Raw genomic sequence first — 24822 nt, forward strand, 5'->3', positions numbered from 1 at the left:
CCTTCAGCATCATTATTGCCCAGGGCAGTAAAAAGAACCACGTAAGGGAGTATGATTGTTGGTGAGGAGCCAAGATCACTCCACATCAGAAGAGATGGTAGCAGCCTGAAATGGTTTGGTGGCCATGGGAATAAAGAGAAAGGGGTAGGTTTGACAGATGTTTAATGGGTAAGCATCACAGGATTTGGCAACTAATTTGGCTATGAAAGATAAATGGGAGGAAAGAGTCTAGGATGACTGTTGGGTTTCATCTTGGGTGGGTGACTTGACTAGGTTGGTGACTTCGGCTCAATCCAATAGGGGATACAAAGAGAGCAAAGACATAAGAAGGAAGATGATGAAAGTGGTATCCCAGAAGATGAGAGGGTGACCAACACCACCAGAAGTCAAGTAATCCGATAAATCAAGTCCTAAGCTGAGGAAGGGGAGTGACAATTCTTTCAAGAAGCTTGTCCAGGGAGGGAAACAATAGGGTAATAACTAGAGGGAGTGCAGGGTTGAAGGGGTGTTTTTTGGCTGAGGGAAATGGACCAGTAGAGGCTGAACAGCTGAAAGTACAGGTGCCAAAGGGGTGGCTGAAGGAGCAGGATCCCAGAGATGGGATGAAGTGGGATCATAACAGAGGCAGGGCTGAACACAAGGATATCTTCATACATGAGGCAGCAGGACACAGATGTACACACTCCCTTGGAGGCACACAGTGGGAAGCAGAAGTTCCTGCATTTTGAATTTTCCTCCCTCTGTGAATTAGAAGGTGAGGTTATGTATTAGGCACGTGGGTGAGTAAGTAGTTGGAACCAAGTGGTCAATGTTTGTAATAGAGGGCCTTGACCAAAGACAAAAAGATTGCTCAATGGCAGTGAGGTCCAACTGCAGCTGAATGCCCTAGATTTGTAACAGCCCCGATCTGTACACTTCTATCATTTTTAGTTGCTATATTTTACACCCCAATCAGATATACATAGGGAGAAATTGAGTCAGGCAATTCAGGCTTGGAAGCTTGCAAAGCTGGTAGAGTTTGAGGATGCGGGGTTTAAAGAGCTGAGGGTATGAATGAGAAGTCTGAGTTGACCACAGGGCATCTGTTGGGTCAGGTAGAGAATGGGGTTAAAAGTGGAAAAAACAAACAAAAGAAAACCCCATAACACCAAGTGCAAACATCAAAGTTTATGCCAGGCATGGCGGCTCATGCCTATAATTCCAGCACTTCGGGAGGCTGAGGTGGAAGAGTCACTTAAAGCCAGGAGTTCAAGACTAGCCTAGGCAACAAAGTGAGACCCTTGTCTCTACAAAAAAGAAGAAAATTAGCTGGGGGCAGTGGTGCACGCCTGTAGTCCCAGCTACTCAGTCCCAGCTGAGATATAAAGATGATCGCTTGAGGCCAGGAGTTCAAGGCTGCAGTGAACCATGATGGCACCACTACATTCCAGCATGGGTGACAAAGCAAGACACTGTACATTAAAAAAAAAAAAAAAAAAAAAGTTTAGTGGTAGAGAGTACGAAAACTGGAAAATGTGAAGTTACAATAAGACAGGATATTAGAGTTTTGAGCATGATCACAAGGGAGGAATGTGTGGTTGAAGTGGAAGTGCATACAGATTTGAAAAACATCAAGTCCAACTGTAAGGCCATGCTTGAAAACATTCAGGGTGGCAGAATTTGGGATGAAGACTGCAAAGCAGATTCGAGGCCTCAGTGACTCCTGCATAGTGATTGTGAAATTGCTAGAGAACACACAGAACTGGTGAAGTAACCAGATGGCAGAGGCCTTCTGATCCCTCCCAGACCTCATGAAAGTGGCTGAAACTGTGGTCAGCATCAGGGCCTCAAATTGTCGCTCCACCAGTGACTAGCTACACGGCCTTGGGCAAGTCAATTTAACCTCTCTGTGCCTCACTTGCCTTATCAGTAACATGGAGGCATAATAGTATCCACAAGGAAAGTGCTTATAACAAGGCCTGCCACATGTACCAGAGCACTACTTAAATGTCAGCATCATCACCATTTCTCATTTGAACAATGAGGGGGTTAACAGTCTCTAAATCTCTTAAACTTTTTCATGTCAGTATCCTTTTACATTCTTAAAAATTGTTAAAGACAGCAAAGAACTTTTTAAAGAATGTATTATAACTCAGTATTTTTTATATTAGAAAACTGGGAAAATACTTTAAAAATACTTATTCACTTAAAAATGTAATAAACCCATTACCTAGTTAAAAAAAAAAAAGTTTTCCCCTATAGATATTTTCCAGGATACAGCCTGCAAATACTTTTGTCGTTTAAATGGAAACATACATCCTTTCTACACAGTAATTCTGCATGGTCATGGAAAAGTATATTAATAAATCTAGCTCCCCTAAAAAATACTGGCAAGAAAATAAGCTAAAAAACCATAGTGGAAATTCACTATCTTAAAGTGAAAGTTGAATTTTTTTGCATTCAATAATGATCCTTACAAAGGCTTTTATCTACTAAACCATTCCCCTGATTACCTGTCTTTTCATTTTTTGAGTGCACACACACACACAGCAGTGTCGCCCTCCTCCAACAAAACCATTATCTTCAAGACTACAAGGAATAACTAAAAGGATCTATATGTCATGGCATGAGAAGAAACTGCCATCCTGTGTGATTTTGCTATAAAAAACAATGCCCAATGAAGACATACTAAGCTTCCATGAAAAGGAGATGATTAAGGGCTGGTACAGAACTGTCTGGAAAAAAAAAAAATTCAGCTGAATAAAAACACTTGGCTTGAATAGTTACTTAAAAAGTCACTTGACAGAATTATTTTTTTCAAGTGATAAAAGGAATTTATCAGAGAATTGGTAATTATGGAGCTAGCACCATTGTAGATATCGGAAACTGATGAAAATAAAGCTATACATAATTACAAGGTAATCATGAATATATATATATATATATATATATATATATATATATATTTTTTTTTTTTTTTTTTTGGAGACTGAGTTTTGCTCTTGTTGCCCAGGCTGGGGTGCAATGGCATGATCTCAGCTCACCACAATCTCCACCTCGTGGGTTCAAATGATTCTCCTGCCTCAGCCTCCTGAGTAGCTGGGAATACACGCATGTGCCACCATGCTCAGCTAATTCTGTATTTTTAGTAGAGATGGGGTTTCTTCATGTCCGTCAGGCTGGTCTCGAACTCCCGACCTCAGGTGATGAAGATATATTTTAAGAACAAATCAAAAAGGCCAACTCTGTTCATGTTACCGAAGTTATTTGAAAAGGTAATGGTAGCTTGGGATTAAATTCCTGGAAAAGTCTTGTATGCCACACAGCTCAGATCAAAATGAAGATAAAATACTCTGGAAAACAGTGTTACATGATCAAAGGGAATTTTGACTGATAATGATGAAGACACCAATGTCAAAGTTTGCAAGAAGCATTTGAATAACATTGTATCATGAATAAAAGAAAAAATATTTCTGAAGCAAAATTTCACATTTAAAAATACATATGTGTAATTAAACTAACAACTTCATATAAACACATGTTTACTATTTTGTTACAGCTTTCTAATAATAATGTATTACAGTTGACCAAAAAACTTTATGCTCAATGACCTTTCTCTAAGCTCTGTAACCCTAAGTACACTGGCATCTTTCTCATTCACTCTTGGCACTCTCACAATCATCTCAAAATTAAGAGATCCAACACCAAACTTATGAGTGCCTCCCCAACAAAAACAAGGAAACCAAAAACAGAGAATCAAAACCAGGTTCTCTTCCTGTTTTCCTTATCTGAGTAAAAAGCATCTCTATCAACGCAGTGACTCATGCTAGAAACCAGGGATTCAGTTCTGACCTTCCTTCTCATTTACCCTTCCATTTACTCAATTCATCAACAAATTCTGTCAAATTTATCTCTGAAATTTTTCCTTGTTTCTACTCCTCTATATTCCTACTATTAACACTGTGCAACAAGCCAATTTTGTCTTGAGTTTAGAGTTTAAACTACTGCCTACCTTTCCAAAACAAGGAAACTTCCACTCTTGACTTCCTCTAATCTATTCTCTATACGGCACACTAGAATGCTTTTACAAAATCTAGTATCTTTTCCTTGCTTTAAAGCAAAAGTTTATACCTTTCAGTAACTTTCCATTACACTTAAAAATCCAAATCCTTAATCCTAGTTTACTCAGCCCTATATATGACCTGGTTCCTGCCCAGCTCTCTGACCTTACCTAGCCTCACATTGTTCTCCACCTTCACGGGCTGTCTTTGATTAACACTTTCTAGTTTCCGGGCTTTCACAGGGGCTTTCCATCTGCTAGGAATTGTATGGCCTGGATTTACCTGGTCAGTAGCATTTATAATAAGACTACAAATACAACAACAACACTGTAGGTATGGTCCTGATTCTAGACAATGGTGTTAAAGGATGCTTTCACAGATGAGAAGCAGGTAACTGAGGATAAGGGAGTTCTGAAAGCCAAAGCTTGAGGAAACTGCACTACAACATAAAAATGTTTGCTCCTCAGAGTCTCAGACAAAAATACCAACTTATGTATTAAGCTGTGTATCATAGAAAATATATGGAAAAAAGCAATAAGGTTGCCCAAAGCCAAAGATACAAACTAACAACAGGCTAGGGTTTATGTGCATGTACTGAAAACTCCACAGACATGGAAGAAATGGAGACCAAAGAAAACAGGAAGACAACATATATATGTAAGGTCTCCACATTATTCAGGATAAGAAAACTACCTTCTACTAAATTAAAATGTCCTCTATCACAAGATATCTTGGAATTGAGTCAGAAGCAATGAAACAAGGCACATCTGGGCCAGCAGCAGGTGTACTATACATTCTTCTCTCTCATACTGCTTTCTCCAACATTTCTCTTTTAACCTACCAGGCTTCCCACATTAAAAGTGTGCGGCCACACAAGCTTATCGGCTTCAGCAAAGTGATGACCAGTGGTAGTGGGCACTTAAAAAAAAAAAACAAAAAACAAAACAAAAAAAACTATGCTTCAGACAGTACAGCACTAGTATAGAAAAAAAAAATGCCTATTACCTTGTTACTATTGCTGTGACCTGCTCCTATTTCCTTTTTTTTTTTTTTTTTTTTTTTGAGGCACAGTTTTGCTCTGTCATCCAGGCTGGAGTGCAGTGGCGTGATCACAGCTCACAGCAACCTCCTGCCGCTGGGCTCAAGCAATCCTCACACCTCAGCCTCCTGAGTAGCTAGGACTACGGGCATAGGCCACCACACCCAGATTTATTTTTTATTTTTATTTTTGGTATTTTTGGTATTTTTGGTAGAGATGGGGTTTCACCATATTGCCCAGGCTGGTCTCGAATTCCTGAGCTCAAGTGATCCACCTTCCTCAGGCTTCCAAAAGTGCTGGGATCACTGGTGTGAACCACCGTGCCCAGCCTCTCCTATCTCCTGATCACTACTATTGAAGTCTCTGTCCCATCACCACTGAAGCCCTCATCAATAGCTTGATACAAAACATATCTACTCCACTGACAGGAAGAGGTTGAGAGTAAGTTCTCAGTTTTACATCCCAGAAATAAGAGATATGTTTTTTAAATTCCACATTGGAATTATAAATTTAAAAGTTATATGCTTTTAATTTATAGTTTATAAATAAATACTATTGATTTCTAATATTTGTCATTTGTTATGAGGGGAAAACAAATTACTTTTGATATGCCCTGCAACTTTAATTACAATTTGTAATACTCAATGGAAAAAATGGATTCTATTCTTCCTCAGACACAGTCACACTAAATTAGAGCCTATTTTTGAGTGCTCTAATCAAGAACTTTTAATAAATGGTAGAGATAAGAACCTGTAGTAAATGGTAGAGAAATACACAAATCTTAAGAAAGGTGAGCTTCCTTAGCTATATTAATTTAGAATATCATTTAGTTTTAACTTAGGGCTGCTCAAAATGTGAAACAATGAAATACAGAAATTGTACCCAAGAAAATTATTATGCCTATAACACTTCAATTATACCTTAAATAAGTTTTTTAACTGTACAACTACCAAACAACGGTGAAATATGAGCTGGCTAACATTTTTCAAGGGAGTAGCTACTTACTCCAGCTCTCTTTTGATTAGTAAAAAAAGAAAAATTTTTTAAAAGGAAATAGCTGACAAAGACTGAAATGAACATTTAATGAATACCACTGTATAGAACTATAGCTCCATATATAAATTGATATTAATATAATTGGTTTTCTAGTTGAGTCTAAATCAATTAGAAGCTATATTTTCAAAAAGCAAAAATTTTGATAGATTTTCTGAACTGCCTTCTTTGAATTTAGGAATTTTAAGATAAAAATACTTTGTTATATAAATTTTCCTGAACTTCACATAGCCAGCTGTGTTGCTTGTGAACATCTTTAAGAGGGTACGGTTTAGGTGGTAAGGAAGGGAGGCATGGAGAAGTTTTCAGCCTACCTTATGTATTTCTGCACTGTTTAAATTTTTTCCCAATGAACAAGTACTTTTAGTAATTAAAGAAAAAACATAATTGGATTTGTAGGAGTTGGGAGGATACAACAAAGAAAAAAATACATTATTAAAAATGTCTCTCAAGGTGAACAAAAAGATTGCTCTTCCATAACAAAACAAATTACTTAGGAAAAATAATGTTTATTTAAATATATTCACATTTTCTGCTGAAATTATAATCCCCAAAAAAGCATTCAGCTAAGCAGGGAAAAGCAAACCATTGTTTGAAAACCCTTTGGGGTTGGTGGGGCTTTATTTATGCAATTTCTAATATATCTTAAAATTACTTTTCAGCTCCTTTCTGATTTTCTCTCAAATATATTAAGAAAAAAATTTAAATACATATTTGTGGTTCAGGTCACTATTAACTAACCAACAAGCATAGGCACTTACTATAATCCCTAATATTCTGCAGTACAAATATTCTGCAAGTACAAATTTTTGCTAATAAAGAAAACCATTATATTACCTCTATGACTTCAATTACCATCTATATTAAAGATTCTTAATCAAGGGCACTAACATCTCCTAGGGACTCTCTCAACTTCTACAAGGTCTTATTCTTCCCCACTTACCTATCTCCCAAAACCACAGCTTAAATGGTTATTGTTACTGTAAAGGGTGCATCATACATTTCCAGTGTACTGGACAGATGAAAGTTTAAGAAACATTGGCCTTTACCATAAGATCTCGCTTCTGAATTTCTGCATGATATATATTTCCATTTGGAGATCTAATAAACACCTCAGCTTCAATCTGTCTAAAACTGAACTCATTATTTTGCCCCACCCCTTTTCTTTCCCTAGCTTAGTGAATACAGCACAAAACTGCCTAAGCCAAAAACCTAACATCTTTGACTTCTCCCTCCCCTGCCACCCCTCAACCAATCACCAAGGCAGTTCATTTTACTTTCAAAGTACCTCTGGATCCATCCATCCTTTTTGCCAGTATCCTGGCCCAGGCCTCTAGCATCTTTCCCCTGGATTAGTAATTCAGATTCCTACTCAACTAATTCTGGCTCCGGTTTTATTGTTCCTTCCAGAAAGAGGGAAATTTCTAAAGGGTAAATCTAATCATTTCACTCTACTGCTTAAAAATCCTTCAATGGCTCTCTGTTGCCCTCAAGATAAAGCATGTAACTATAAAGCTTTCATCACCTGATCTCTCTTTCGGGCTTTAAATCGCACACCATCATTCACGACGCCAGCTGTACTGAATTTTAGTTCCTGAAAAGCAGCATGTTTTCTTCTGTTAACCCCTCTGACACGATGTTACTCAGCTCTCTTCAGTGGGCTAATTTCTATTTATTCTTCGTGATCCAGTTTTGATGTCACTTTCTTCATAAAGCCATCTCTCACCTCCACAAATGTTATATTCAACAGCATCTCCAAGTACAGTACTTATCATCGCACTGTGCAGTAACCATATATCTCCTCCTCTAAATTTCAAGCTCTACCTAGAATAAGAACCATGTCTATTTTTTTCATATCACAATCCTAGAACCAAAGCAGCAATATAGTATAAAACTGAAAGCATGAACTCTAGTCAGAGAGGCCCAAAAAGTGTTACAAGCTGTGAGAATTTGGCATAGTTACTTAAACTTTAAGTTTCCTCACCTGTAAAGTATAAATAGTGCCACCTTTCAAGACTATTCACAGATTAAATGTGAAATGTGAAATATTTGGCACAGTGCTTGATACACAGAAATGTTAGCTATTATTACTTAATACAGTATATATCAAAGAAAATATTTGCTAAATGAATACACTGTTCACAAATTATTAAAAACATATTTTAATAATGCTAACCTCATATAATTCATTATATTTCCAACTAAAGTATATAATTATATAAGGAGGTTTCAGTTTAAATCATGTCCATGGCACTGAAGTTTCTTATAGACAATATTTAGTTGAGTTATAAAGCAGAATGTTCAAAAAGAATGACCTGTGCCTCATTTTCAGGAACAATTTGTTTATGAAGTCGAATCTGCTCCAAGCCAGGACTTTCTAGAGAATTTGGGGAAGTGTTACAAATTGAGGCAGTTACATTATACCTTGCTGACTGATAAAAGCTGTAGTATTCAAGTCTATTTTCCCTTGAGTTTTCTGATGCCTTTAGTTTTTGTTTAAACTGAACAACTTTGTAGATCAAAAAAATGATTAAAACACAAGCTAAGATGAAAAAAGCTAGCAAAATGTCAAAAGCCTCATTCAACTTCTCAACTTCTTGTGTACAAATTAGAGATGTTTTCCCTGACATTGAAGCAGCATCATTCGGTAGAGCACTGTTTTTTTCCAAGTTCAAGGTAACAGAAGTAGTAAGTTGTATTTGCACAGGTAACACTGCTGTAGTCTCTAATGGATTACCAAAGGCATTCTCTTGAAAAAATCTACCAGCAGGTGAAGTAGGAATTCGTTCCCAGAAAGTAATGTTCTCAGTCTCAGTATTTTCCAGAGGACTGCCATTTGTGGTTACTTTATGCCAGGCCATCATTAGCGCAGTAGTCTTGTGATGAATATGAGGAGATTTTACAACAGCCCAAGCTCTGGATACATTTATTGAAGATGTAACACAATTTGTAATGTTAATATAACGTAATGCTCTGCCACGCATGGATGGGGGATTCTGACAATAGATGTTTAGAGTAATGGCTGAAGATGCTAGCCAGTCTCGAAGGCCCAAAAGTTTGCAGTTACATTCCCAAGGATTAGAATTTGCCTGAAGATGAATCAATGAAGACAACGGCTTAAGGACCCTTGGATGCAAGTCTGTAAGATTATTAAATGACAGATTAAGGATCTTCAAAGATGCTCCCATATTTTCAAATGTATCATTATCAATGCTAATTATTCTGTTTCTATCTAACTTAAGGTAAATTAAATTCTTTAACAAACTGAATGTGTCAGAATTTAAATTCTCTAAATCATTATGACTTAAGATCAAATGTTTAAGATTATTAATTCCACTAAACCCATCCCTAGTAACATTCCTAATTCTTGAATTTTTCAGGAGGAGGTATTCCAGATTGGCAAGTCCTTTAAATGCAAAGGGCTGTATTGCTTCAATAGGATTATGAGACAAAGAAAGTCTTCTAAGACTTTTAAGTACTTCAAAGGCATTTGATGGTACTTTTGTTAAATTATTACTTCCTAAATACAAACAAGCAAGGTTTTCAAGATGTTGAAAGCCTGATTCTGATATCCTCAAAATGTTATTGTTTGATAAATCAAGTATCCGAAGAGCAACCATACCAACAAAGGTACCACTCCCAAGGACAGTGAGGCGATTCCTTTGTAGATTTAAGTACTGAACTGAAACTAGATCATTAAATACTCCTCTTGGAACAAAAGATACCTGATTAGACTGTAAATATAAATTACGAAGATTTAAAAGTCCCTTAAATATTCCAGGATCTAAGCGTTTGATGAAATTATTATTTAGAAACAGAAAATATAGATGCCTCAATTGAACAAAGGCTTTTGGATATACATACAGAATGTTAGAATTATCCAAGTACAATGCTACAAGAGAATGAAGTCCTGTTAATTCACTTTCATTTATATAAGATATATTATTCCCAGTCAGATACAGAAAAACTGTACTTTCAGGAAAATTCTTAGGAATACTCGAAAGGCCTAAGTTACGGCAGTTAATTTGTCTCCCAGTGCAGAGCTGACAAACAGACGAACATCCAAGTATTTCTTTGTGGAGTAATAATAAAAGATAACAGGTAACAACCAGAAACAGTCGTAGGCAAGGCAGAGAAAACTGTAATCCACACATATCCCTGTTCTTGGTTTTTCTGTTCAGATCAGAATTGGCTATAAAAAGAGAAGGTAAAGCTTTAAATCATGAAAACTTCATCAAATGAATTTTTTTTATAATACTATAACTTCTGTATTCTATTTTAATTAGGATCAGCCAATAATACTATCATAAATCATACCATGGTAACAGCAAAAAATAATGAGTATGGAATACGTTCTAGAATTATTAACATGATCAGGCCATTAACCCACTATTTGACAAAATAGTTCAGATTAATGAAACATTTGCTAAGTTAACTTAAAAATTACAATTGATTACAACACAGGTGACAAATGATGTAGGAATGAGAATCTTTGAATTTAATATGTCCCTTTAACAACATAAAGTCTAATATCAAATAACATTATAATTTATGAAAATACAAATTCACTACAGAACAATTAAACTCTAAATTACAGTTTTTCACAGAACTATTTTTCATGTCAGCTAGAAGTTCATATTTAAGTAAATAATCTTACCAAGAAAAGGAAATTTGTATTATTAACACTCAGCTGATTCAGTAAAGGTTTTCTTTTTAAATCTGAAGAACGACATTTCTTAACTCCAGTTTGTTCTGTGGCACTGCTGACCTCCACCCCACCACTTTTTTTTTTTTTTTTTTTTTTAAGTCACCGTTTGCTCAGGAAACACCACTCTTCACATTGGTTCCTTTACAGTCAATGTGTAAAACAGAGGTTGCCATGGATACAGGAAGCTAAGAGACAGGAAGTAATTTTATCTGTGTTTCAAAAGTATTGCTGAACGGAAATCTCAGGAACTTATTTTTTCAGGATGCAGTTAGAGTTTTCCTAATATACACATCGAAATATCTCCTATAATATAAAAATAATAGTTTTTAAAGGATACTTGAAAACATTAGTTATTCAGAACCCAAATATCAATCAACAGACTCTAGCTATCAAACAACATAGCTACTGAATGGAAAAGGCTAGTTCAAATAAGATGTATATCGAGTAATACAATTTTTTGTAAACTTTTTAATGAATAAAATATTTATGTTGTGTTAAATACGCATTGAAGACTTAAACTTTATGCTTTATTCCTTTAATAAAAACAGGGGAAAAAATTTAGAATGAACATAAATGTTGTTATATTATCCTCCAGTGCTCTTTTTAAAATTTTCAAAATATTTTTGGTTGCAAAAAATACTGAGTACTACTTAATACGTGAGGTACTAATTGGTAGTAAGCTACTAATTAGTAATAACGCACTAATTGGTTGTGTTGGGTTATAAGATGTTAAGAAGCTGCATACCAACTTACTGACATAGGTTATCTTTGCAAGAAAAGTTGGGGAGAGTAAAAGAGGCGATGTTTTGCCCTATATATATCTGTATTAGTTTGAATCTTTTAGAACAAAAATGGAGAATTTTTTAACGTCATTTTTCAAGAATTTAAAGAATCGGATATAAATTGTTTATATTATATATTGTTCAGTCATTAACTTTCTTTCATTAACTAACTTTAAGCTAGTTGCTTAAGCTTTCTAATTCTGACTTTTATTAATATTACTAATAGCCTGATAATATTCCTAAAATATCAAGTTATATAATTGTATACAACTCTCCTTTGATATTAAAGCAGTTTCATTTCACATCAACAACTACTTTAGACAATAATATGAATTATGTCCCTATTAGAAAGCTGAAATAATACCTAGCATTATCTTTCTATGACTAAAAATTCAGCAATGCATACTGGATAGCAGATCGTTATCAAAATGACTTATGATTCTTACACCTATCCATTATGGCTGGTTACTGTTATTGCTATTTTATGCATTAAAAATGGAAAACAAAACAAGTGACAGAAATGATATGAATTTGAGGTAGGGGCTAGGTTTCTCAGGTCCATTTTGTTTAGTACTTCCAATAATATACAAGGTGATATGAAGCTTGTCTCATGGATTTTTCAATTTCTTGGGAAAAATTCAGAGAAAGGGTCCTTTGAAATAAAAATAAAATTAAAGAGAAAAAACCCACAAAGTAATATAACCAGAGTATGAATTAATTTTGTTCTCTATGCCAAAAATATCCAAAGCAGTCAAGAACACTTATTAGCATGCAAAGGTAAAATTTTTAGGAAACTGTATTAAGGAAAAATGACAAAATAAAATCTCACTTCTCACATTCTAAAAACTGAAGGAAACTAAACTGACTTCAACAAAACAAGTAAATATAAATAGTACACTGTAACTCTCAGGTTGAATGGTTTAAAAAAAAATTCCTATCTCCAGCAAAACAAAGTTTAGTCTTTCTGTTCATTTAGGAGTTGCTGTTCTTAGAGACAACTGATCAACAATGATTCCTCATTATCCTTTTCTGATTACTAACGTTCATTACAACTATTACTGAACACTACGCTCAACCTCTTAAATTAGTCTTCTATTTCTTTCCAGGAAATTGACTCATTGAGCTGTTTTCCTCTCATTCTTGTTGCTGAACCTTCTTTTACACTGCCTTTGTCTTCAAATCATCTCATGCTTCTGGTATTAATACACAACTATTCTCTTTTCCATTCAGATTCTCCCCATACAAAAACAAGAATGTATAAATAACAGAGCAATTGTTCCATTAGCTCTTTTAAATATACATCATCTGTATGGATGCATGTATTCTTTTGAGACACAGTCTTGCTCTGTCGGCTGGGCTGGAGTCCAACAATGTGAGCACAGCTCACCACAGCATCGACCTCCCAGTCTCAAGTGATCCTCTTCCCTCAGCCTCTTGAGTAGCTAGGACTGCAGGTGCATGCCACCATGCTTTTTCTTATTTTTGTAAAGACAGAGTCTTGCCATTTTGCTCAGGCTGGTCTTGAACTAGTAGGTTCAAGTAATCCTCCCACCTTGGCCTCCCAAAGTGCTGGGATTACAGGTGTGAGCCACTGTGTCCAGCCTATATGTATTTAGATATATACCATCTATATATAAACCAATCAAGATTGGTTTACATATAAAGAATGGCTTATAATAACCGCAGTTACTGATTTTATGGACCTTAAAAGTCACTGATGGACCTAAAATCAAGAGAATGAAAAGGTGAAATGGGATTTGCAATTAAAAATAATCCAGCTCTTTCTGCCATCATGAAGCCTGTCGAGGCCTGCTTGGAACATGACTTCTAAAAGGCAAGTATTTCTGGAAGGCTGTCATCCAAGGCCATTTTTGCTGCTATAAGCAGGGTCTCTGGAACCAAAGGGAGCACACAAATCTTCTTAAAACTGAAGGTGTTTATGCCCGAGATGAAACTGAATTCTATTTGGGCAATAAATGTGCTTACGTACACAAAGCAAAGAACAACAAGTGACTCCTGGCAGCAAACCAAACAAAATCAGAGTATTCTAGAGAAAGGTAACTTGGGCCCAAGGAAACATTGGCATGGTTTTTGCCAAATTCCAAAGCGATCCTTCTGCTAAGGCCATTGGACATAGATGCTGTAACCCCTTAAAGATTTAAACTAATGAAAGGTAAATAAAGTGGACTTGTGTTCCTGGAAAAAAAAATTTAGCAAACAATTTGAGAATTCTTTTGCTCAATGTAGGAGATAAATTTTAATGAGGGGCAGTATATCTCAATATAGACCTCTTATCAGTTGCAAGAAAAAAAACAACATAGTAACTATACACAGTGGAGAAATCAGATAACACCTTGACCAGCATTAACATCATCAGTGAGAAACAGATGAGCACCACGTGATTTTGCCTGTGCTATTCCAAGAAGGACGCATCACTTATGCAATATTCTAACGAGAGATGCATACATAAATCTAACCATAAGGAAATATCAAACCACAAATGAGGAACACTCTATTCTGCTGGGGGAGGTGGGGAGAGGATGGATGGGAGACAAAAACAGAGAGGCAATTGGAAAGATGGAGAGAGATTATAAGGAGTGGATTCTTTAAAAATGTTATAAGAGAAAAAGACTGAGGAAATGACATGACAGAGTAAAAGAGACTACAAAAACACAAGAATTAAAACAATAATTGGTCCTAGACTGTAAGTACTGAGGAGTAACAGACCATGACAAATACAACTTACACAGAAATGGTTCAGAATATAAAACATCTATCTAGTTATCTGACAGAAAATGTGCATCACGCAACAAACTGGGACAAAAGTTAACAACAGGTGATTCTGGGTAAAGGTCATATGAGTGCTCTTTATTGTTCTTGCAGTGTTTTTCTAAGTCTGAAATAATTTCTAAATGAAAATATCATGACAGTAGCTATGATATCCGTGTAAAATTTGTCCATGAGCATTACTGCCAAGATATGTCACCATTTCTAAGTTTTTAATGTATGCTTTAAAATAAAAACAGAAACAAATATTGTGCTCCCATAACATGGCAAAACTATGAATATCTCTATTTGCTCAATTGTCAACAAGAAAATCAACTAAGAAATTTTTAACTGCAAATCTATTTATGAGAATAAACAATAAACTTTATGCACTTTATGCATGAGAAGCATAAAATTTCAACTATGCCTGTGACTATGGGGCTTTAAAAGCAAACTGATACTTTCTAAGGATGTACTGACACTACGACACTTTCAAGGAACATTATTAATCACCCCCCAGCATGACTTTAGAAGAACATTTTTAACTTCTTGATCTCTGTTCCTGTTACACAGTCATTTTGAGAAGCATATTTTATTTCCATGGACAATTTTAGGTACCATCCTCATTGCGGGTATATGATGATAAATTTCTTTGATGTATATTGGCATAGTTTTACACTGCAAAGCACAGAAAGCAGAACTATTAAACAGAAGGGCTGTTTCAACTTAGAAAAAGCTAGCAGAGATGGATTAGAATTCAAAATATCTCCTCTTTCCCCTGGCTCCACATGAAACCTTTGGAACACTAATCTCTCTTCTGACCCTATCCACCACCTTCTGGGTTTTGCTGAGATAGACTAATCTCACTCAGCAGATTATAGTTCAGATCTGAGCTATATTAGAATTTCTCTTTCGTGCAAATCCCTTCCATTTTGATGGTTCTTATTTTATGCTTATATTACAATTTCCAGTTTATCATAATCCCTAAAATCCCTGAAGTTTTAAACACACAAACACACGCACATGCACCAGAAGAAGAGAGGAGGGAGTAATTAGCCTAACAGATGATTTAATAAGGCTATGAGAGAGCTAAGTCTCTTCCAATAACTATAATAACCTTTGTGAAATTATTTTCTTGCCTCAACAGACAATATTATAAAATGGATGAAGTTACATGAATGAAGACTGTATTGAATATAGAAACTAGCATATGGAGTTAAAAGCACAGATTTGGGAGTCACTGTTTGTATTTTGAGGATCATACTTATATAACAAATAGCTATAGTTAGAAAGAAGTCCTACAATAAAATGGGATGCCTTAAGGACCAGGGACTTTTTATTAGCCAAGTATCCAAACAGAAGTTGAATGAACATCCCCATCAGAGATGTTATAGAAGGAAAGTTTATTACCAAATAAGGATTAACCTAAATAACCCCTAAGGGAACTCTCAATGTTAAGCCACCAGTGCTGAAGACCACCCAATACGGCTGAGAGGTATATGTACAATACTGCAGGGGCATCAAGGCTCCACAAAATACTATCTATGTCAGGCATGAGACTAGTCAAATTGACCACTGTGTGAAAAATAACTCCAGAATCATGCCTATTTTTGTAATTGGAATATGGCTAACTGCTTCTTGGCACCCAAATTGCTAACCTTTTCACAGCTGGCCTTTGAAGCATCTTATAGCTTGGATTTGACAGAACTTCTACCATTTAATCTCCATTATTTTGACCTGCCAAAGAAGCATCAGCAGTTCTTTCTCACTCCAATAACCACTGCTCATAATTCATCCATCAGCTCACAGATCACACATATTTCTACTATGTAGTATAATATAGCTACTCAGTAATTCAGAAAAATTCCCTATATAAAATCTAACTCACAACTTTAAAAAGGAGTATACAGTCAGAAAGGTTAGTGGAGCAGAGAAATTAGGATAAACAGAATATAGGATTAACTCCTTTTGCTACTGCTGGATCAGATATATTTATTGATAGAGTGCTTCTATGACTCAGAGAGTGTTCTCAACATTTTTCAAGTATTATCTCTTTTTAATCCTCACAGGAGCCCTATAAAGTAGGGTACTATGATTACCCTCATACAATGGATAAAAAAATGAGACAGAGAAATTAAGAGTAAAGCTTTAAAGTAGCCGGGCGTGGTGGCAGGTACCTATAGTCCCAGCTACAACCCGGGAGGCAGAGCTTGCAGTGAGCCGAGATCGTGCTACTGCACTCCAGCCTGGGCGACAGTGTGAGACTCCATCTCAAAAAAAACAGTAAAGCTTTACACCCCAAGAAGATACTACCACATTTCCATATATAAAATTTTGTTCATATATAATTTACGATAGGTTTTTCGTAACAAACGGAACTTGAGAAAATGAAACAAAAAATGAACAATGTGCAGTGACCAAACTTCATAACTAACTATGAAAGAATGTGAAAGGCCTGGCACAGTGGCTCCCACCTGCAATCTCAGCATATTGGGAGGCCCAGGCAGGCGGACTGCTTGAGTGCAGGAGTTCAAGACCAGCCTGAGCAACATGGTGAAATCCCATCTCTACTAAAAACACAAAAAGCTAGCCGGGTGTGGTAGCGCAATCCTGTAGTCCCAGCTACTTGGGAGGCTGAGGTGTGAGAATCACCTAAGCTTGGGAGGTCAAGGCTGCAGTGAGCCGAGATCATGCCATTGCACTCCAGCCTGGGCAACCAGAGTAAGACCCTGCCTCAAAGCCTCAAAAATAAATAAATAAACAAACAAATATACATATACACAATGATTGTGTACTATAAAATCAAGATATTATAGTTTAAAGGTATTGTGTCCTGTGAATAAGCTAGAATTTTAGAGTTGTAAACACCAAATAATACTTCCAATGTATTTTCTATGTCATCTCTTCCGGATAAGTATCTATAATGCAGTGGAGAGTCTCAATAAATACTTTCTTAATAAATGCACTTGATTTCTAGAGAAAGGACAGAAGAATGATTTGTTGTCCCTTTTATGAACAACTTAAATAAAAACGAGATATGTGGTTTTAAGTGGTTGGAAGAAGTACCTTACTTTAATAATCAAATATCTAGGAATATGATCTCATTTTCTAATCAGACTAACAAAAATGACTCAGAAATAGTAAAACCAGATTGTGGAATAGAAAAGTTAGGCAAAAGAGCATTACTTGAGGTACTCAATAGCCTGGCAGAGAAGACATTAAGATAATGTAAGATAGACTGGACTTGAATTTCAGTTTGGTACTTGACTTTGGGTGGGTAATTAGCCTTTATTAGTCTTGATTACACATTTAAAAGGTTTAATAAGGCCGGGTGCAGTGGCTCATACCTGTAATCCCAGCACTTTGGGAGGCCGAGGTGGGTGGATCACCTGAGGTCAGGAGTTGAAGACCAGCCTGGCCAACATGGTGAAACCCTATCTCTACTAAAAATACAAAAATGAGCTGGGCGTGGTGGTGTGCGCCTATGATCCCAGCTAATGGGGAGGCTGGGGCAGGAGAATAACTTGAACCCGGGAGGCGGAGGTTGCAGTGAGGTGAGATTGTGCCACTGTACTCCAGCCTGGGCGACAGAGCAAGGCTGTCTAAAAAAAAAAAAAAAAAAAAGTTTAATAATGTCCATCCCCATAGGGCTATTGGAAGAATCAACTGAAATGTATATGAAAAATGTATTGTCAAAAGGCGATCACAAATTATGTGTTCTATTAGTTATTATTTACTTCTTGTTATCAGTTTCTTCACACATAAACTAGACGAATGTGGGAAAGTTTCAAAAGAAAGAGATGTACCTACTGAATAAGCTGGTATCATCACACACTTGGTCAAATTGATTTAACAGTAGAAACAATGATTTACTGAGTGGTCATACTCATTAAGCATTTTAGAAGGCATCATATATACATTCTCCAATTTATCATAATAAGCCCTAGGTGCTAGCTGTTATCACTGCTTCCATTTGAAATATGAGAAAACTGAGAATGACAGAAAACTGGTCCAACTTCACACAAACAGTAGGCAGACCAGGCATCTGAAGCTAAATCTAGTTTCCCTTTCCATTATAATGAAAATTTTTCTCTCTGGTATTCTGGATAGAATAAAAGCAGAAACTCAAGGAAAAGAATCTCCAAAAAATAAAATGAAATAAAATAAAATAAACAAAAAAGATGTTTCTCGAGCTATGAAGGAACCACTTGTGACATACACATGCATCATCTACATGGGTAAAACTAGAAAGCACATGAGACTCATCATTTTACTCCTCTGAGTACTTTTTCTAGTGTTATCCTTGTTGGAGCTAGTTATTCTGTGTATAATTATTTTTCTATATCACATCAACTACTTTGAGGCTCTGGACCCAATACCTCACTCTCACTGAGAAACATCTCTTATTCTCATTGTAAAGCAGTTTGAGGTTCTGAAACATCAAAATAATCTCATTTGATCACAGTTTAGTTTTTCTTTGGTGATATGTTTAAAAGAAGTGTCTCACAGAATGGTCAGTGATTAGCTAAGCGCACTCAGTGTCTATAATCTGACTGTTACATAAGAAAACAGTTTGCCAGAAGCCTTTATCTAATTTGCAGACAGGGCACTGTTCCTAGATATGAGGAAAACATTGAGAACGTAGTATCAAATTAACAAGCATTCAGAAACTTTCCTAAGTAGTCAGGACAGGAGATGGAAGACATAAATTGTTGTTCTAAGATGCCAGAGTGCAATGAACAATCATCTATCCTAAAGGTGAAGTACAATGTGCCCTCAGTGCACAGCATGGTGACCTACCACATAATAGCATCTTTAAAACACTGCTATTGTATTAGTGTCATAAGGTTGATATCAGAAGAGGAACAGGTGAGCATTTTAGTTCTAATGTATGTTTCAAGGGCAAATAAATTTGTATTAAAAATGAAAACCGAAACAGACTATTTCCATTCAAATCCTAACATAGGAAGATAGAAACACCTCAAAATACTTCAAAAAGTGTGGCACTTTTTTGGGGGCAGTGGAGAGGGGAATATCTGGTTTTCAAAGAACTTTCAGAAGCTTAAAAAAAAGTTTTATAAATGATTATAACCCTTCAATGAAAAATCAGTAAGCCAAGGAATTAATCATTTACCTTCTTTTTCAATGAAATTGCTTTGTATACAGATGAAAGGAGTGAGCATCCAATTGTAATATCAACTGTTCTAACACCTGTCTACACCCTCCAGCTTCTGCTGGATTAAAGCTAACAAAATTCAGCTTATAATTATTAGCCAATTCAAAAATACGTATCTTACTCAAATTATGCTGGAAAACCAGTCCCCAAACTCACAAGAGCCAAAAGATACATATGCATAGCTTATACAAAAAATAAAAATAAAAGCTGCATCAAAGGGTTTTTTTCCCAGTTGAACTGAAATAATCAGAACCAATAATTACTACAAATTGCATTAGATTATATAAAAAGAAGGAAAACATACATAATGTAAAGATTATTTTGATCTTCTAAAGATATATAGCCCCTTTGCAAACCATATATTCAAAGAGTGGTAAGGGAGCCGAATTTCAACATCTGAAGTCCTGAAACTTCAAAGTAATCTTATTCATGTCTCTATTTTCCTCGCATAACAATGCAAGAAAGGGAATTAGTCATCATTCAATATACCCCATGAAGACTGTTTCTTCTACAGTCAACTCTGGCAAAATAAAAATTGTAAAGAACCCTCCCCTTGTTACTTCACTGCCCCTTTCCACAAATTACTATATAATCAGAAAATGGAAACTAGGTTAGAAATCAGCTCAGGCTGTATTTTGAGTAAAAACATCAACAATATGAGCAACTACTCAGAGAACAGGCAGAGCAATATGGCAAAACAGAACCCTCCAATGACCAATTCCTTGCATTCCTCCACTGGAACACCAATTTGCAGAATAATCTGTAGAATTATCCAGACAAGAAAATACCTTCACAAGAGCTAAAGAAACCAAGTGAGAGATCGTAGTACCTGGTTTTAGCATAGAATAAGAAAGGGCACATTGAAAGGGGAAGAAAGAACAGTCTTTCATTGCCTATACCACTCCTATCCCAACTCCAGGCAGTAAAGGGCAGAGACAGAAGCTGTGTGCTTGGGGGAGAGAGAGAAGGAAGTATGCAGACAGCTTTGCCTTGGAAGCTACTACCAGCACCCCCCTCCCCTCCCCGCCACCCACAATAAATCACAGTACTGGGTCCAACTCCAAACAGTAAAGCACAAAGAGAAACTCCTTCCATATGAGGGAAGAGAAAAGTGAGCAAAGGCCTTTGCCTGGGAACCCTAGGAATTCTCAAGTCCCTCAGGCTGGTGAACAGCACACCTGGCCTTAGGGCACTCTCTAGTGCTGAAATGGCTGCAGTATCCACAGGCTTAGGGAAGTGAACAGTCAGTCCCTTTTGAATTCCTGAAGACCCTCTGAAGAAAGACAGGTACAAACAAGGCCAGGCTGTGAAGACAGAAAAAATATCTAATTCTTTAAAGCTCAGACACTGACATACCTCTACAAGCATCAAGAACATTCACCTAAATATGATCTCATTTCATATTTATCACACTAAATAATGCATCAGTGATCTATCCTGAAAAGATGGAGATGTGCAACCTTTCAAAGAATTCAAAATAGCTTTTTTGAGGAAGCTCAACAAATTTCGAGAAAACACAGAAAATCAATTCAGGAACTTATCAAAAAATTTAACAAAGATATTGAATTTTTTTTTTTTTTTTTTTTTTTTTTGGTGACAGAGTCTTGCTCTGTCGCCCAGGTTGGAGTGCAGTAGCACAATCTCGACCCACTGCAACCTCTGCCTCTTGGGTTCAAGTGAGTCTCCAGCCTCAGCCTCCCGAGTAGCTGGGATTACAGGTGTGCACCACCACACCCTGCTAATTTTTTGTATTTTTATTTTCAAAAAATCAAACGGAAATACTGGAGTTGAAAAATACAATGGACAAACTGAAAAATGCATTAGAGGGGCTCAACAGCAAAACTGATCAAGCAGAAGAAAAAAATGAGTAACGTAGAAGACAGAATATTTGAAAATACAGTCAGCCTGGGTGTGGTGGCTCACATCTGTAATCCTAGCACTTTGGGAGGCTGAGGAGGGTGGATAGCTTGAGCTCAGGGGTCTGACCAGACTGGGCAACATGGCAAAACCCCATCTCTACAAAAAATACAAAAATTAGCCAGGTGTGGTGGTATGCACCTGTAGTCCCAGCTAACTGGGAGACTGAGGTAGGAGGATTGCTTGACCCCAGGAGGTTGAGGCTGCAGTGAGCCATGATTGTGCCACTGCACTTCAGCCTGGGCAACACAGCAAGACCCTGTCTCAATCAATCAAAAGAGAAAAATAAAGAAAACACAATCAAAGGAGGAGAAAAATTGAAAACAAATGAATAAGGCTTATGAGATCTATGGGACAGCATCAAAAGAGCAAATGTAGCGGGGTGCGGTGGCTCACGCCTGTAATCCCAGCACTTTGGGAGGCTGAGGTGGGTGGATCACCTTAGGTCAGGAGTTTGAGACCAGCCTGACCAACATGGCTAAACCTTGTCTCTACTAAAAATACAAAATTAGCTGGGTGTGGTGGTGCATCCCTGTAATCCCAGCTACTCGGGAGGCTGAGGCAGAAGAATTGCTCGAACCCAGGCGGCGGAGGTTGCAGTGGGCCGAGATCGTTCCATTGCACTGCAGCCTGGGCAACAAGAGTGAAACTCCATCTTAAAAAAAAAAAGGAAATGTAAGAGTCATTGACCTTCAAGAGGGAGAGAAAAAAGGGCAGAAATAGTAAAAAAAAATAATGATAATAATAGAAAATTTTCCAAATCCAGAGAAAGATATAAATATTCAGGGACAAGAGAGTCAAGACCACCAACGAGATTCAACCCACATAAGATGATTCCAAGACATATATATAATAATCTAATTCTCAACGATCACAAAGAGTCAATCCTAAAAGCAGCAATAAAACCAGTAACATATAAAGGGGCTCCAACACATCTGGCAGCAGACTTTTCAGTGAAAATCTTCCAGGCCAGGAGGGATGACATGTTCAAAGTGCTGAAGGAAAGAAAGGGCAACCAAGAATACTGTAACCAGCAGAAATATACTTCAAACATGAAGGAGAGATAGAGACTTTCTCAGACAGACAAAAGCTGAGGGAATTCATCACCACAGGCCTGTCTTACAAAAACTGCTGAAAGGAATTCATCAATCTTAAAGAAAATAATGGTAAAATGTAACAAGAAAACATCTGGATGGATAAAATTCCCTGGTAAAGGTTAACTACACAGCTGGGTATGGTGGTCCACGCCTGTAGTCCCAGCTACTCAGGAGGCTGAGGTGGGAGGATCACTTGAGCCCAGGAGATCAAGGCCTGCCTGGACAATAGAAGCTAAACTCTGCCACTGCAAAAAAAAATATATATATATATATATATTCTTTTTAAACTACACAGACAAAAATTCAAAATTATACTCTAATTGTGGTGACTATATCACTCATATCTTTATGAATTATAAAGACAAACCTTTTTTTTTTTTTCGAGACAGAGTCTTACTGTGTCACCCAGTCTGGAGTGCAGTGGTACGATTTTGGCTCACTGCAACCTCTGTCTCCTGGATTCAAGTGATTCTTAAGCCTCAGCCTCTGGAGTAGCTAGGATTATAGGCATGCACCACCATGCCCAGTTAGTTTTCTGTATTGTTTTTTAGTAGAGATGGGGTTTTGCCGTGTTGCCCAGGTTGGTCTCAAACTCCTGGCTTTAAGTGATCTGCCTGCCTCGGCCTCCCAAAGTGCTGAGATTACAGGCATGAGCCACTGTGCCTAGCCAAAACAAAACTATTAATAAGAAAAATAACATTTATGCACCCAACAAACATATGAAAAAAAACTCAACATCACTGATCATTAGAGAAATGCAAATCAGAACCACAATGAGATACCATCTCATGCCAGACAGAATGGCGATTATTAAAAAGTCAAGAAACAGTAGATGCTGGCGAGGCTGAGGATGAATAGGAATGCTTTTACACTGTTGCTGAGAATGTAAATTAGTTCAATGATTGTGGAAGACAGTGTGGCAATTCCTCAAGGATCTAGAACCAGAAATACCACTTGACCCAGCAATCTCATTACTGGGTATATACCAAAAGGAATACAAATCATTCTACTATAAAGACACATGCACACATTTGTTTCTTGCAGCACTATTTACAATAACAAAAACATGTAACCAACCCAAATGCCCATCAGTGATAGACTGGATAAAGAAAATGTGGCACATATACACCATGGAATACTATGCAGCCATAAAAAGGAATGAGATCATGTCCTTTGCAGGGACATGGATGAAGCTAGGAGCCATCATCCTCAGCAATTAACGCAGGAACAGAAAACCAAGCACTGCATGCTCTCACTCATAAGTGGGAGTTGAACAATGAGAACACACGGACACAAGGAGGGGAGCAACACACACCAGGGCCAGTTGGGGGGGTAGGGGTTGAGGGGAGGTTGAGCATTAGGACAAATAGCTAATGCATCCGGAGCTTAAAGCCTAGATGATGGGCTGAAACCTACACGTTCTGTACTTGTATCCTGGAACTTAAAGTACGAAAAAAAGAAAAATAACCACAACAATTTGTTAAGAAATGGCAATATAAAAAGACATAAACTGAGACATCAAAAAATCAAAATGTGGGGGAATGATGTGAAGAGTGCTTGGTGTTAGTTTGTTTCTTTCCTTCATAATCGAAATTAAAGTTGTCATCAGTTTTGTTTTGTTTTGTTTTGCTTGAGACAGAGTCTCACTCTGTTGCCCAGGCTGGAGTGCAGTGGCGCAATACTGGCTAACTGCAACCTCTGCCTCCCGGGTTCAAGCAATTCTCCTGCCTCAGCCTCCTGAGTAGCTGGAATTACAAACATGTGCCACCACACCTAGTTATCTTTGTATTTTTAGTAGAGATAAGATTTCACCATGTTGGCCCAGGCTGGTCTCAAAGTCCTGACCTCAAGTGATCTGCCCGCCTCGGCCTCCAAAAGTGCTGGGATTACAGGTGTGAGCCCACTGTGCCTGGCCTGAATTTGGTTATTTCTTTAGGTCCATTTTCTTAATACAAAACTTACTATGTATTTCAGATGCAAAAATATATCTTTCCCATTCAAATCATCTTTTAGAATTAGGTACTGCATTAAATGGATGAGAAAAAGAAGGGGATGAAATAAGGACAGCTAATTCCATCTATGTAGACAGTTTGACCTTACATATGTAAACTCAATCTTAATCCTGACAACAACCTCATTAGAAAGATACTATTAGTAACTCCATTTTAAGAACAAGGAAACAGGCACATGGGAGTTAAGTAACTTGACCATGGTCATTAGCAAGTGACTGATGGCCCTGGGATT

The 24822-nt window shown here is 37.0% G+C and overlaps 2 protein-coding genes across 3 annotated transcripts in view; both read right to left on the minus strand.

Annotated features, from left to right (window-relative positions):
- Positions 1–24822, minus strand: part of IPO11 (importin 11) — a 212552-nt gene that overhangs the window by 38661 nt on the left and 149069 nt on the right. The gene's annotated exons all lie outside the window — the stretch shown is intronic.
- LRRC70 (leucine rich repeat containing 70) lies at positions 5075–22828 on the minus strand. Its single transcript, XM_003827420.6, has 2 exons — positions 10790–22828; positions 5075–10324 (listed from the first exon to the last, which is right to left on the minus strand). Exon 2 carries the CDS (start codon positions 10284–10286, stop codon positions 8418–8420), a length of 1869 nt encoding a protein of 622 aa, XP_003827468.3. The 5' UTR covers positions 10287–10324; positions 10790–22828; the 3' UTR covers positions 5075–8417.

The sequence above is a fragment of the Pan paniscus genome, chromosome 4 (genome assembly GCF_029289425.2).
Source record: "Pan paniscus chromosome 4, NHGRI_mPanPan1-v2.0_pri, whole genome shotgun sequence".
Classification (NCBI taxonomy): Eukaryota; Metazoa; Chordata; class Mammalia; order Primates; family Hominidae; genus Pan; species Pan paniscus.

Excerpts from the sequence above, each read along its gene's own strand:
- LRRC70 (XM_003827420.6), bottom strand. The coding sequence starts at position 10,286 with ATGTGTGGATTACAGTTTTCTCTGCCTTGCCTACGACTGTTTCTGGTT.